Below are 14,300 nucleotides of genomic sequence, written 5' to 3'. Positions count from 1 at the left end.
GACTCCACCGAGGTCAGGGACGGCGACGACGAATGGCAGCGGGCGGACGATGTTCTGGAGGTGGCGGACGACGTAGATCGGCGGTGAATCCGAGGTTTTGTGTGGGGCTTCGATGGCGACCGTTCCCGGAGTACAGAAAGACCAAGATGCTTTTTGCTTCTCTTTTGCGAGAGTAAAGAAGTAGGCGACGGTGAAGAAGTGAGGTAGGATCCCGGGAATTGAATGCGAGAGCAGTCGCCGGCAGAGGTAGTCGGACGGAGATGGTGGAGGTGGCTCGTCGGTTGAGTTCAGGAGAAAGGGTGGGGAATGCTTTGTTTTTTCTTTTCCAGAAAAATGCTCCCTGAAGATGGTGGTCTCCCCTTCCTTTCTGTGAACGCCCTGCTTTCTTTTCTCCTTCCTTTTTATGTCGCGTTTAAGAGAGAGCGTGAATCCCTAGAGAGAGTTTCCTTTCAGATCCGAAGAAGCGGCCTTTAGAGGAGATGAAAGTTGACGTGCTTAGCCATTCTGCTTAAAAATTAATTTCTTAAAAAGAATATTTTTTTTATTCTTCAATGATTTTTTAAATAAAAATATGTATTTAATTTTACCAAAAAAATATGTATTTAATAACGATAAAAATTTATATTCCCAAAATATAAATTCATTTAATAACAACACAAAGCTTTCTCCTTACGCTGCGGCGACGAACAGGCGGATAGCTAAAAACGAAACGAACAAAGATAGAGTTTTTATTTTTTACTCAAGAATTAGAGAAATAATTTTTTTTTTTTTACTTTTGATTTATGTTTTAAACATATTTCGAGAGTAAAAAGCTATTTCGAAATAGGAAAGTGAATTAGTTTTACCAAACGGAATTCTATACAAAAATAGTTTTTTTTTTTTTTTTTTTTTTTGTGACCCATGAATCACCATGTTTCGGCAGCCGGGCGGAATGAGCCATCACCATAGACTCAACCGTGAGTGGTTGCGCAAATACGACGCCTGATTCGAACCCTCCCCTTCAGGAGGGAGAGCCCGGTTAGCTATGCCACCGCGGGCAGTGGGGTAGAAAAATAGTTTTACTACAGAAATATAATTATTATTGTACGTGTCCTTACTATCTAGTCGAATGGTAGCTTTATCTATCATGCGTGTATCACTTTGTTCTTTTTCACCATGACTTTCTCAAATCACCCGGTGGTGATAATTAAAGAAAAACATTAAAAGGAAAATTAAAGGATAATTTAGTTGCACATCTAATTTCCGCGAAACGTGCGTAAAATTTATGTTGTATCCTTTTTTCTTTTTTTTTCCTTTCTTTAACTTGACTTGCTTTCTCTACTAATAAATAAATAGAAACGAAAACCAATGAACAATTCCGATGCTCCAAGCCAAAAGGCATATTCTCCACCTACTAATTTAATAAAAAGGTTCGACCAAAAAAAAATTTAATAAAAAGGAGATAGCCATAGAAAAGAATACTAAAGGACAATTAATGCACGCGTAATTGTCACGGCACTTTGCAGAAATCCTATGGAGGTGCTTCTTGACTTGACTTGCTTTTTGCATTAATAAAAGAAGGGTTAATACCTGAATAATTCCAACCCAGATACGTGTGACAAATTTATCACAAAATATTTTTTAATCATGAAAAACCTTAAACTGATATACCTGTGACAAATTTACTATAACCGATCATAAAAAATCAAAATTGGTATACTTATGATAAATTTACCCAAAACTAATTTATTCAACCATCAAAAACCCTAAACTGATATAACAAAATATATCATCCGTTAAATTAGATTAATATCACAAAAAAATCACAAAAATTATATACTCGTAATAAATAAAGAGTAATTGGTATACTAGCCAATTGTCACGTGTCATTTAATTTAATAATTCAATAAGTAAAATTTAACAAAAACTAACATGAGGTAAATTTATAACAAGTGTATCAATTTGGGGTAAATTTGTTAAAGATGTACCAGTTTAGGATTTTTGGTAGTCAAAAAATTAGTTTTGGGTAAATTTGTTACATGCATACCGATTAGAGTTTTCCGGGGTATTAATGTATAAAAGAAATATAAAAGAAAACTAGCAATACTACCATACCCTTGGTGCTAATATACATGAGTCGATTGCAAAAACATCATCTATTGGAATATTGTTTATAATGAACAATCTAACTCTTTTCTTTCGAAAGGGATTCTACAAAAGCAAATCCCAGGAGAAATTCCCCACTTCTCAAACTAAATTCTTCATATATTATCTTGCCTAAAGATTATTGAGTCATCACCCCCTCAGCCAAGTCGCTTTGATCTCACTTCTTAAATTATTTTTGTTTTTGACATTTCACATTTATTTTATACTTTTAATGTCGCATTTAGAATTTCTCAGCTAAAGGGTATCAAATCGAATAAATATTCAGGGAATACTTTTTTCTTTTTTTATTTCATTTTTGTCAAACCTTTTATTACATGCTAACACTCCTTTTTTTCTTAACTTTCTTAGTAAATCTTATCACTTATTCATTTGAAGGTGTTTGTCGATAGTGATTAAATATCGACTGTGACGTCCCAATAGCGTCATATGCTAAGCGTAAGCGGAAATTATACGGATTATCATCATGACAAGACCTGTTGGTTTCAATCATCGCACTATAGCATCCAAAAATAATTGGTTAGCATGTATAACATGGATATTTTATGATCTAAAGCTTTTTTAACAAACGATCACTTGTAATAGTCTTGTCACTTAGCATTAGACAATCAAACTAAGAACATATATAAGGATCATGAGAAGTTTCGTTAATCCATTCGGGCTTACATACGTCAATCTGGATTACTTACAAGTCCTTCACCGATGCACAACATATGTTTACATGTTCATGAACAAAAGTGTAAGTAATCAGCTAGGGAAAAGAGTGAGAGAGGTTCCTAACTTCACTACACCTTACACTAGCCCTTGTCCATCAAAAAACAAAAGACCTCTTCTTCAGCTTTATCATGATCTATGTGCCTAAGCACTTCCTGCCTCATCTCCAAGTCCTCCAGCGTCAAATTGAAGAGGGCCAAATAGCTCCCCTTCATGGTTTATGAACCAAGCAATGAACCTTATAGGAATCCAGTCTACCCTGCCATCGTCCATCCAAAACATAACCTTATATCTCGTGTAGATCAGCTTGATATCAGGGTCATATATGTTGTGAAAAGAAATATCAATGTACATTATCACCTCATAACAAGCAATCGATGGTACGTATATGAAAAATAGAAAGGAATGAGCAATGCCTAGTAAAGAAATAATAAAACCCTAGGCTAGACAATCCACAGTTGTCAAAGAAAGCAAGAAAACACAACCAAATAGCTCAACATACTAAGGTAGGATTGTCACAGGTATAACTAAATGAATACTAAAATGTCAAATGAATAGTCACTTCGTAGCAAACATGCTAAATGCACATGCATGCATCATGCTCCTAATTTGAACTAAAATGAGATGTGACAACAACAGGCGAACTCACACACCAAGTAGAATTTATATTATAGTTTGTATATCAAAGTCCACCCTCGATCAGTTTACCCACCAGAACGCAAGTTGGCCTGATTGAGTCACTTTCGGAATCCTACATCTAGACTTCCATGATATTGCTATCATGGACATTTCACTCCGAGGCATCCTAATATCACACAATTGAGACATTCCAAGATCACACAGTACTACGAGGCTCCCGGTATCCCACAACCGAGGCATCCCTAATCACACATAGGGGCATATCAACTCCGAGGTATTCCGGTATCTCACTCAATAGAGACATCTAAGATCACACAGCATGGACATCCCATTCCCTATGGCATCACCAGTAACTCAGTACTGATGGAAATATCTTACTCATCGACACATTCCACACATCACACCTTTGAATTATATCACATCACAGCATGCATAAGACCTCAAGAGCGCACAATCACTTCAAGTAGCACTAAATGTTCACACAACATTTCATTCATGTCGCACTCATTGCACACACATGCCACAATTAGTAACTATACAATGGCCACACTTCGAATTATGGAAGAGACATGCATGAGCAAAAACTAACCATTATTACAAGTCCATTAGATTCCCTATATGTCAAGAAAATCAGGTACAAGAGGCACAACATCTATTGCACAGTCTCAGATCAAAGCAGGATACAAGCTAATATGGGCAGTTTTAATCACAAAAGCAGAAGGTGCATCGAATCTCATCGAAATGCTACGAAATTTTAGTATGTTATAGAAGGGACATAGATTAACATTTTTCATGGAGAAACCTAAGCCTATATCTCATTGTATAGAGAGCAGTAATTTGCTGTCTTTATCCCTAAATTCTACAGCAACTTCTAGATTAAAAACCTACCAGAGAGGGATTATTTCACTACCCAAATCTCAACTGTTTGTTCTTAAATTTTGATACGTTGTTTCTAAAGATGTGTCCTACAACTTTCATGGAGGGTTTAAGATCCAACTACGTGTAGAAAATCACAAAAATTCATAGAACTACTTAAAGTTTTGCTATTTTCTGCAGGTCAGTTTACTGTTTTAAGGGAGAAATGTTTTCGCAGCAATTTTCGTCTCGCCAGCAATTTTTCGTACTGCCGACGAATCGATTCGCTCCTCAATAAAAATACTTGGCTGTGGCTTCCAGCAAATGGCACGTGCAACCAATGAGATTTGGTTCCCACTGGATCTTCTCGGTATATTCTTTCTAGATACCCGGAGGCATGACTTTGTCTCTCGTGGCTCAACAAACAATATATTATTATATTAACTTTCAGCTTTGTGGGCAAAGCAGATGAGGGATGGGAAAGGAAACTGGAGAGGATGAGGCAGTGCTCGGTGGGCTCAACAAGCTCGGCTCGGGCTTCTATGCCGGAGAACCGAGTTACTGCGGCACTGGGAGCAACAAGCAAATGTGCTGGCGTGATTTCTTGCATACGACCATTTTGGTAGCTAAAATTCAGCATGACTTTTTGATATGCCTTTCATTATTTGCTTAGTAGAGATAAATCAGTGTCCAATGAGAATGAAGAAATTCATATTTGGGTAACTTGAGAGGACAGCTTTGACTTGGGGTAAGCAAAATAACAGAAAGGTTCGGTAGTTCCCGCTCACTAAAATTTGGAACCAATACATATCAATCAGGTTCTTAGTTCCAAGTGTAGATCCATCCATTTGAAAGACTGAAATTGGACCGATTTTTTAAAGTTTTATTATTCTTATGGATTTTTTTCTTGGTAAAGTTGATGTGGTGGCAATGGCACTCATCTTCCATAGTGGAAAGACTTGGGCTTCTCGAAGAAGCACCCTGCTTTTACAGAATTTCTTCACGATATGTTTGGAAGATTTATGTGTTGGCTCGACCTATGTAGCTCCCATCGCAGATTTCTTCGAACAATTTCCGACAGTTTTCCTTGTTTCCTGAAACAGGCGAAACAGCGGCAAAAGGGGTGCCTTTCGTTTCTTCATTGTTATCTTTGCTTCCGGCAATTCGACTGAGGAGCCGAACAGATTTCCCGTTAGTGGAAAAATCAATGTATGCAGGTCCGTCCTCTTCAATGTCCGGTTCGTGGATTCCATAACAACTACTTAATCCAGTTTTTAAGAGCGTACATGACAACGTTTCTATTTCTTTATTTCTTTATTTCTTTATTTCTCTATTCCACGGAACAGATTAAAGTAAAAATCCGTTTGGTAACGTAATTTCATTTTTCTATTTCTTGAACAAATTTTTATTCAAGAAATAGATTTGAAGTAAAAATCAAAAGTAAAATTTTTTAGCTTTTCTATTTTTGGAACAGAAATGAGAAATCAAAACTTTATTTATTGTTCACTCTTGTTATCGCCCGTCACCCACTTGCCGCCCGTGGGATGCCGAACGCCTGTTGTCGGTTTCGGCCGCCCACCACCGCCCCGCCACGCCCGCCGCCACCGATCGCCGCCATCGAACGTCAACCGTCGCCCACCGAACTCTAGCCGCTCGTTACCGACCATTGGCCATCGGATGTTAGACACTTGTCGGTTGTTGGCCGCTCATTGCCAACCATCGGACACCGGAGGCCCACCGCCAACCGCCCATCGGTCACCACTGGCCGTCGGATATTGATTGTTGGCCACCCCCCGCCATTCGTCGGTCGCCGACTGTCGGACTCCAGCCATTGGCCACCCGCCACCGGTCGCCGGACTTCGCCTTGGCCACCCATTGCCGGTTGCCCGACTCGACTTGGCCACCCGCCGCCGGCCACCGAACTTCAGCAGTTGGCCACTTGCCGCTAGTCGCTGGTCGCTGGCCTCCAAACGTCGGACATCGAATGCCGGACTCCGACCACCCGCTGTCGATTGCCGAATGCCGGACGCCGATCGTCGAACATTAGACTCCAGCCACTGAATGCCAGCCGTCGCCACTTCTAGAAATAAAAATTTTATTCTCTTATCAAACGAATTTTTACTCTAGAAATAGAAATTCTGAATCGTTATCAAACGGGTTTCTTTACTAAGAAACTCGTCCATGGAATAGAAATTGAGAAATTAATTTATGGCTAGAAATTTTGTTATGTGCACTCTAAGTAGGCCGGTTCCAAGGAGGAAATGACTCACGTTCCGACCCTAGAATCTATCACCCTTAGCTTTGACATACAAATCAATTTTAGTATCCTAAACAAGATATATTAATTACTCAAATATGAAAATACTTGTGCTGATTTGAGGAAAGGGTTTTGATCTGAGTACGTCTAACCAATAATGGGCACGTCACTTTTTTTATGCACTACGCATTCTACTCTTTTTTGTTTGGTCGAAACTAGGCATTCCAGTTACAAATCGGATAATGCTTACCTTTTCTTTCATTGGTTGGGCATAAAAATAGATCAGGCTTTTTGTTCAATTGAAAGCGATGCAACTGGTTATAATGTATAAATTCAAAGAAATGAGAAATTTTCTCAACGAACACCTTTAAATGATTCATTAGTATGCCGATGGCTTATTTTTTTATTACTTTGGAGCGAAGGATCTTTCGCTTGAGTAGGGCATTTTTCATTGGATGTGTTTTCAGGATTCATTTGCTTAGTGATGTTATTCCCTTTCAAATCAAAGTGCAAGTCATTTTAAAAAGAATTAGATACTTCATGCAAGAGTTCATGAGAAGAACCTCGTCTAGGGACTCGTCTAGGTGTGAAAGAAGACATTGCACTCACATTATTTAGTCCAAAAGAGATTTTACACGTTTCGACTTTAATGAAGAATGACACTTCAAAATTATAAAGCTTTCACTAATGCTGGATGCAGAGAATTGTCCAAAAAGTCTTAAGCATATTGTATGACAATCAATTCAGTTATAAATTTTAGTTGTGTCAATTTAGTCCTAACTTTTATGGCAACTTGCCAATTTAAGTTGTGGTAATAATTTATCAATTTAGTTCTAAACATTTTAATGACTTGTCAATTTAGTCTTTTCGATCAATTTTGGCAAACATTAGTTAACGTAGATGTTAGAAGATTATCAACCATCCTACATGGTGTGGTTTGCATTGCGCCCCTCGGCCGCAAGGGTTGAGCCATCGTTTGTGGCCGAGAATCGACCATAGGTCAAAGAGAAAGAAAAGGGAAAAAAAGTACAACAAAAATTAGAAAAAATTGTTCACGAGAGTATCAATTACGCCATGTAAGATAGCTAGCGAATCGACCGGTGTCTATATCGGCGATTTTCAATCAAAATTGACCGAAATAACTAATTTGATAAGTCGTCAAAAAGTTTATGATTAAATTGATAACTTATTAAAAGTTTTAAAACTAGATTGATACAATTGAAATGTCTAAAACTAAATTGGCAGTTCTAAAAAAAATTAGCTATGAATTTATATCTCGCAATAAAAAAATTATCATCCTCAACCCAATTTTGAAATATTCCATTCCAATATTTCTTCTTCTAGGCAACATGTCTTTCACATAATTGATCTTAACTTCTTAGGAATTTATAGAGCAGGTTAGAAATTGTTTAGATTTTGTTCTTATTCAACTCATCGTGTCCTCGGAAAATAAGTCATGAGATAGATTTTTTAACGTGCACTGGATACAGTTTTGTTTCTTTCCCCATTAATTGATTTTGATATTTTTAAGTAGCCATCTTTTGTTTAAATGGTATGAGGGAGTCGTGTGCATGTTTACATTATTTTGTTGAGATGTGAATATTTATATTTTTCTCGTCTGTGCTAACTTAGGCTACAATGATTCAAGCGAGTTTGCCCGCTAGATTTGGAAATTCTCTTATTTTATTTTATTTTATTATTTTGAAAAAGGGAAATATGCAGAGGATTAACCTATACGCCTCGTCTGTTGCGAATGATACATATGAAAGATCCCAGCTTGGTAAACAAAAGCGGTGTTGATCGAAACCAAGGCTTTAGCTTTTCCATTCACTTTGACTCCGACCCACTTTGAACGATGTAATAAGCTGAGATTTCAATCGAATATTTTTTTATTAATTCCTTTGGCGAGCTCTCTGGAAACAAGCCACAATGCCAGTTTCACTTATTTGGCCGCAAAATAATTAACACAATCTATTTCTTTTGCAGGACTTAAAAAAAAAAAAAATTGGGCATTTTTGACTGTAAGTAAAGAACGAACACCGGGCCACTTTACCTCCAAACAGCCAGCTCCTGCAGTTTTGGATTTGGATTTGTTCGCCCAATTCAGCGGGTGTCCGGGTGATTTTTAGCCAGACACCCAGAAGTCTCAACAGGTAGTTTTTTTTTTTGGTCGAAAGTAACGGATTTTATTTATTTAAACGTTGAGACGCTAAACCCATCTTGTGGGGCGTCCTTACACAGCAAGGCCCAAAGGCCTGGAGGAGGGGAATACAACCAGTTGGGCTGAAGCGAATTTCTCCTCTGTTCTCATGCGGCCCAATAAGCAACTCCATTAGCAGACCGTCGACAGAGATGCAGGCCCACCAGCGGCAAATCTTGAAGAAGTCTTTACAAGCCGTCAGAATCCCACGTGCTTCCCAGTGAAGCTGTTCATTGTACTTTAATGTGTTCACGAGACTTCAGCAATCTGTCTCCACCGAAACCCACCCCAGCTCCTTCTCTTTTATGTGGTTCAACGCTTCAAGAACAGCTAGGGTTTCCAGCTGAAAACTTGTCTCCGCTCGAATAGATTTGGTAAAGCCATCTACAAGGCAACCGGAGGAGTCCTGAACGATGCAAGCGACCGCTCCTTCCGTCGACCCCTCACCTAGTGACCCACCCACGTTGATTTTCAAAGTACCCGCAGCCAGAGCTTCCCACGTTTCAGGTATGTCGAGTTCCTCTGTGTTTGCTGGTTTTCCTGCTTTACTATGCAAAAAGCCCCATCTTTTGTAACTATCTTGCTGAAATTGGGCTAGATCTACCACTTTGCAGGCATTCGGCTTAGTACCCCGAAAAACGTAGTTGTTTCTCTCCTTCCAGATCTGCCAGAGGGTATTTGAGATCAATTCCAAGCTTATCCTTCTTTATAAATCACGCTAGCCACTCATTTATGCAGGTAACCTCCTGTGCATTCACTTGTAAGTTGATTTCCAGGTGACTCCATATCCATGCAGTCCAAGGACAAAGGAGGTGTATATGTTTGGTCATTTCCATGCTTTCTCGGCAAAGGTCACAAACCGAATCAAGTAAAATCTTCTTTTCCATAAATTTTCCTTAGATGGGATGGCATTTTGACAAGCATCCATATAAAATTCTTCACTTTAGGGCTGGTTCGCATTTTTCATAGAGCATTCCATAGTTCTCTTGGTGTTTGATATGATGATGAGGGGTGTTCTATTGCAATATTGGCTGTTGCTCGGTCTCTTAGGATGTTATAGCCATTTTTTACTCTAAACGACCCATCCTTAGTTCCTGTCCAAATCAACTCATCATTTGCAAGTTGACGGTTGATTGGAATTGCAATGATCTCCTGAATAGTCTGTTCATCAAAGAGGTTATTTAACAAAGCCTCATTCCATTGTTGTGCTTCAAAGTTCATTAACTTATAAACTTGTTTTGGATCACTTCTGTTTGTTGGCCCTCCAATCAGTCCTCTCTTTAGCCATTTATCTGTTATAATATTGACATTTTGACCATTTCCAACCGACCATCTCTAAATCCGCTATGGCCTCCCTTCCTTGAACTAAACTTTGCCAACCCCATGAAGACTTAGTACCATTATCAGCATGCCAAAAATCATTTCGATAGAAATAGAGCCCTTTCAATAATTTACTCCACAAAGCATCCGGATTCTTAACCAACCTCCAAGCTTGTTTACCCAGGAGAGCCTTGTTTACCGTAAGGTCTTTAAAACCCATTCCTCCTTTGTCTTTTCTTACTTTCTTGATTTCCCATTTTTTTCAATGTAGACCAGCCTTTGTTTCATTGTTTTTCCACCAGAAATTAGTTACTTTCTTCTCTATAGCCTTGCAAACTGATATTGAGATTTTGAAAATTGACATGGCATATTGAGGCAATGCCTGTACTACTGATTTTGGGAGAATTTCTTTGCCTGCTTTAGATATAATTTGTTCCTTCCAGCCTTCCAATTTCATATTTACCCTATTTAAAATCCATGCAAACATCTGCTTTTTTGATTTTCCCTAGTCAGAAGGGATTCCAAGGTATTTCCTTGTCCTAACAAGCTCTGGCACCCTCAACTCTCTTGTCATGTTATCCCGTAATTGTTGGTGACATTCTTTACTAAAAAAATATACCTGACTTGTTCAGAGGCATAGCAATATTGGTTTATCACAGTTACAGCATTCTGACATTCCTATATGGATCCATCCAAAAAGAAAATAGAATCATCTGTAAATAATAAATGAGTCAAGGTAGGGCAGAATCTATTCAGCTTTATTCCCTTTATACTCCCGTCCAATAGAGCTTTTCCCATCATAGAAGATAGGCTATTGGCCATTAAAATGAAAAGATATGGAGATAATGGGTCTCCTTGCCTAATCCCTCTCGTAGGATAGAAAAAAGGGGAGGTTCACCATTATATTTGATGCTGAAGGTAACTGTAGTGACACATTGCATGATCCAGTTGACTCATTTGGCGCAGAAACCCATTTTCAGCAAGCATCATTCTAGGAAATCCCATTTTATTCTATCATAGGCCTTCTGTATGTCTAATTTCAACACCGCTTGAAAGTGTTTTTTCCTTTTCCTCACTCTCAATTGGTGCAACACCTACTATACAATATAAATGTTATTTTGAATCTGTCTTCCACTTACAAAGGCATTTTGTTTCCCTAAAATCAGTAATGGCAACCATCTTTTCAGTCTATTTGCCAAAATCTTCGATATGATCTTATATGCGAAATTGCAAAGGCTAATAGGACGATATTGATTAAATTTTTATGGATGGGGTGTCTTTGGAATGAATGTTATGCGAGTTCTGTTTAAGGCTGGATCTAATACTCCCGATCGAAAGAAACCCCTCACTTCCTCAAAAACATTGGGATTGATAATGTCCCAATGATGTTGATAGAAAATTCCATTTAGACCATTCGGACCAGGAGCTTTCTGTGCATTGAATTGAAAAATAGCATCACGAACTTTTTCCAAAGTTACTTCCGCCACCAAACATTCATTAATTTCATCCCAATGACTTTCGGGCATTGGTCCAGCACTGGCTGGTAGTATCTAATCCCTACCATAGTGTACAACTCCTTGAAAAAAATGCATAGTTAGGTTTTGTAGTTGCTGCTTATCCCGTATCCATTCCTCCGATGAATTCTTTAGCATAGTGATGCTGTTTTTCTGCCTCCTTGAATAGTTACTGCATGAAAATATTTCATGTTTTTATCTTTCCATTGAAGCTAATTGATTCGGGATCTTAAGCCCCAAAACATCTCATCTCTCCTCCACAAAGTTTCAATTTCTTCTTTTAAGAACTTTATCCTATAAGTCTTGAGGCAAGCTTGTATCATTAGTTAAGGATTGAAGCTCTTGCTTCAAGATTGATATGCGAAGTTGGCTATTTGGGAACTTCATTTTACTCCATGCTTTCAAAGCATAACTTAGAGCCTGAAGTTTGTCTCTTAGGCCTACTTCATGAGGAGTGTGAGAATGCCATGCTTGTTCAACTACTTCTCTACATTCTGTAACTTCAGTCCAAAAAGCCTCAAATTGAAATTCTCTTCTTCTTTTTTACAGATTCAGCGCTGCTCGCAAGTAGGAGAGGATTATGGTCTGACCTGACTGCTGGGAGAGCGTACGCTTATGCTTCTGGGAACATGAGCTTCCATTCTAAAGAACAAAACACCTTACCCAGCTTTTCCTTAACCAAATCAACCCTTTCTTTGCTGTTGGATCAGGTAAATGCACACCCTTTACAGTCTATTTCCATTAGCACACAGTCATGTAAACAGTTTTGGAAAGCCTGCATTCTATAATTTTCCGCCATCCTAGTGCCCACATTCTCCTAGTAGTAAAGTGCTTCATTAAAATCCACTAAACAAACCCATTGTAAACTGTTCGAATGACTGGTTTGTCTCATTTTATCCCATAATTGTAATCTTTCCCGAAAGAGATTTGGAGCATGCACACAAGTAATCAACATCTTGTTTCGGCTATTATGATCTTCACATATCAAGTTAATCATTTCTTGGGAATGAGATTCTACCACAACGTAAACTTCTTCATTCCATATTATCGCTAACCCTCCCGCAATTCCTATTGGGTTCACCACAAAGCTGTGTTTGAATTTCACTTGTCTCCTACTACGAAAAATCACATTTTCTTTGTTTTTTGTTTCCATTAACAGAATTAAATCAGGCCTTTCCTGAGCCATAATGACTCTTAAATTTTGAACTGTCAGTGGTGAGCCCAATCCTTGATAGTTCCAACACAATATTCTCATTTGTAAACCGGTGGCTTATTCGGGCTAGCCACCAAAACCCATCCTGTAGTGTAATCCAAAAGACTAATGGGAGTTTCTTGCAGTTTTGCTTTATCAAAATTCACCAACTCTATAGGAATAGAGTCATATGGGGTGTACCTCTTTAATTTCTTTGCTAGTGAGCTCTTTAAAATTCTGCTTTCCTTTTTTGATCTAGCTTTCTTTATCTAGGACGATGGTTTCTCAGCCACCATTAGCCGATGTTCATCCTCCTCAATATTCATTATGCTTTTTCCTTTCCCCTGGTGCTGTTCCTCTTGGTGATCAGGTAACTATAACATCCACTTGTGCCCTGTTTTGTGGTTGAGTTGCTACTGTGAAAGTTGTTGCAGTTTGCTATCCGGTAAATATGACTATTTGAGTGTTTTGAGTTGGAGGGTTTCTTGCTCTATGTTCCTCTTGTTCACCCACCCTATCACCATAAAAAATATGCCAAAAATGGCTGGTCTCCTTAGCCTCTACTTTTAACCAATGTCCAAACCTGTTGCTGCTCTTATCTTCATATTTTGCTTCATCAAAGGGAACTTCTTCACAATTGGTAGCAAAATGCCCAACTTTTCCACAAGAATAGCAAAATCGAGGTAATCTCTCATACTTAAAATCCAACCAGACTTTCCCCTCCTATATTATATAAAGTGCTTGGACTTAAAGGTGTATCAAGATCAAGCTCTACTCTTGCTCTACCCACCTTCTGAAATGACACTCCATTCTTCTCCACTTTTACTTCTTTTACACAGCCTAGGGTTTTGGCTATATGAGCCACGACCTCCTCAGAGCACCATTCTATAGGGAGGCCATGAACTTGAACCTAGAATGCACAATTGGTAAACTTATAACATTGCGCAGGTTTATTAGGTTCCGATGGTTTAAGGATCAATAAATTGCTTGCAAAAGATTATGGACTATTCACTAACAATCTTGCTTTGTCCATCTCAGATTCAAAGGTAAAAGAAAAGTATACCCGATTCACGCTGCGTAAAGGTAACTAAATCTACCTTCCAAACTCTTTTCATTGTGCTAAGAAAAGCCTGAAAATTGATATCTCCACCTGAATATAGCTTATCGAACACTGTTCTATTGCATTCATCTAGGATTGCCTTAGAGATCACTCTATCTCGTGGAGGGGCATCAACTTATGTCCTCAGGTTGCCTAATCTCTTGCATAATACAGCGAGGCGATTGTCTACTTCCCCTGGTTCCTCCATTTACCACAATAGCAGGACACAAATTGCTAGACACAAGCAAATCGCAATCAGAGCCCGACCAGCATAGCAAAGGGAACTTTACTCTTAGATACGTTTTTTTTTTTGTAATCCAGGGAACCCCGTCAGCCGTTCGTCACCTTACGGCGGTATATAGCCGCTA

General features: G+C 38.6%; 1 protein-coding gene across 14 annotated transcripts; it reads left to right on the top strand.

The window, feature by feature from the left end:
* Window positions 1-9,041: 9,041 nt before the first annotated feature.
* LOC108954331 lies at window positions 9,042-14,300 on the top strand. Of its 14 annotated transcripts, none has more exons than XR_005545671.1 (7): window positions 9,042-9,314; window positions 9,422-9,481; window positions 9,584-9,658; window positions 12,191-12,351; window positions 13,107-13,203; window positions 13,456-13,516; window positions 13,673-14,247. XR_005545671.1 is itself a non-coding variant. In XM_039300380.1 (7 exons), the coding sequence occupies exons 1-5, from the start codon at window positions 9,221-9,223 to the stop codon at window positions 13,197-13,199; spliced, it is 483 nt and encodes a 160-aa protein (XP_039156314.1). In that variant the 5' UTR covers window positions 9,042-9,220; the 3' UTR covers window positions 13,200-13,203; window positions 13,872-13,916; window positions 14,254-14,300. The 14 variants fall into 14 exon arrangements, 10 of the variants coding, with proteins under 10 accessions (XP_039156314.1, XP_039156309.1, XP_039156315.1 ...); XR_005545670.1 differs by having other exon boundaries at window positions 13,093-13,203; window positions 13,456-13,916; window positions 14,027-14,247; XM_039300380.1 differs by lacking the exon at window positions 13,456-13,516 and adding an exon at window positions 14,254-14,300 and having other exon boundaries at window positions 13,872-13,916.

Source organism: Eucalyptus grandis, chromosome 8 (genome assembly GCF_016545825.1).
Source record: "Eucalyptus grandis isolate ANBG69807.140 chromosome 8, ASM1654582v1, whole genome shotgun sequence".
In the NCBI taxonomy this organism is placed as follows: domain Eukaryota; kingdom Viridiplantae; phylum Streptophyta; class Magnoliopsida; order Myrtales; family Myrtaceae; genus Eucalyptus; species Eucalyptus grandis.
This window is presented reverse-complemented; position numbering and strand designations above follow the sequence as displayed.

Coding starts and splice junctions, on each gene's coding strand:
- LOC108954331 (XM_039300373.1), top strand. CDS start 9,221: ATGCAAGCGACCGCTCCTTCCGTCGACCCCTCACCTAGTGACCCACCC. Junction 9,482..9,583: donor CCTTCCAGATCTGCCAGAGG/GTATTTGAGATC, acceptor GTTGATTTCCAG/GTGACTCCATATCCATGCAG. Junction 9,659..12,190: donor TCCATGCTTTCTCGGCAAAG/GTCACAAACCGA, acceptor TCTTTTTTACAG/ATTCAGCGCTGCTCGCAAGT.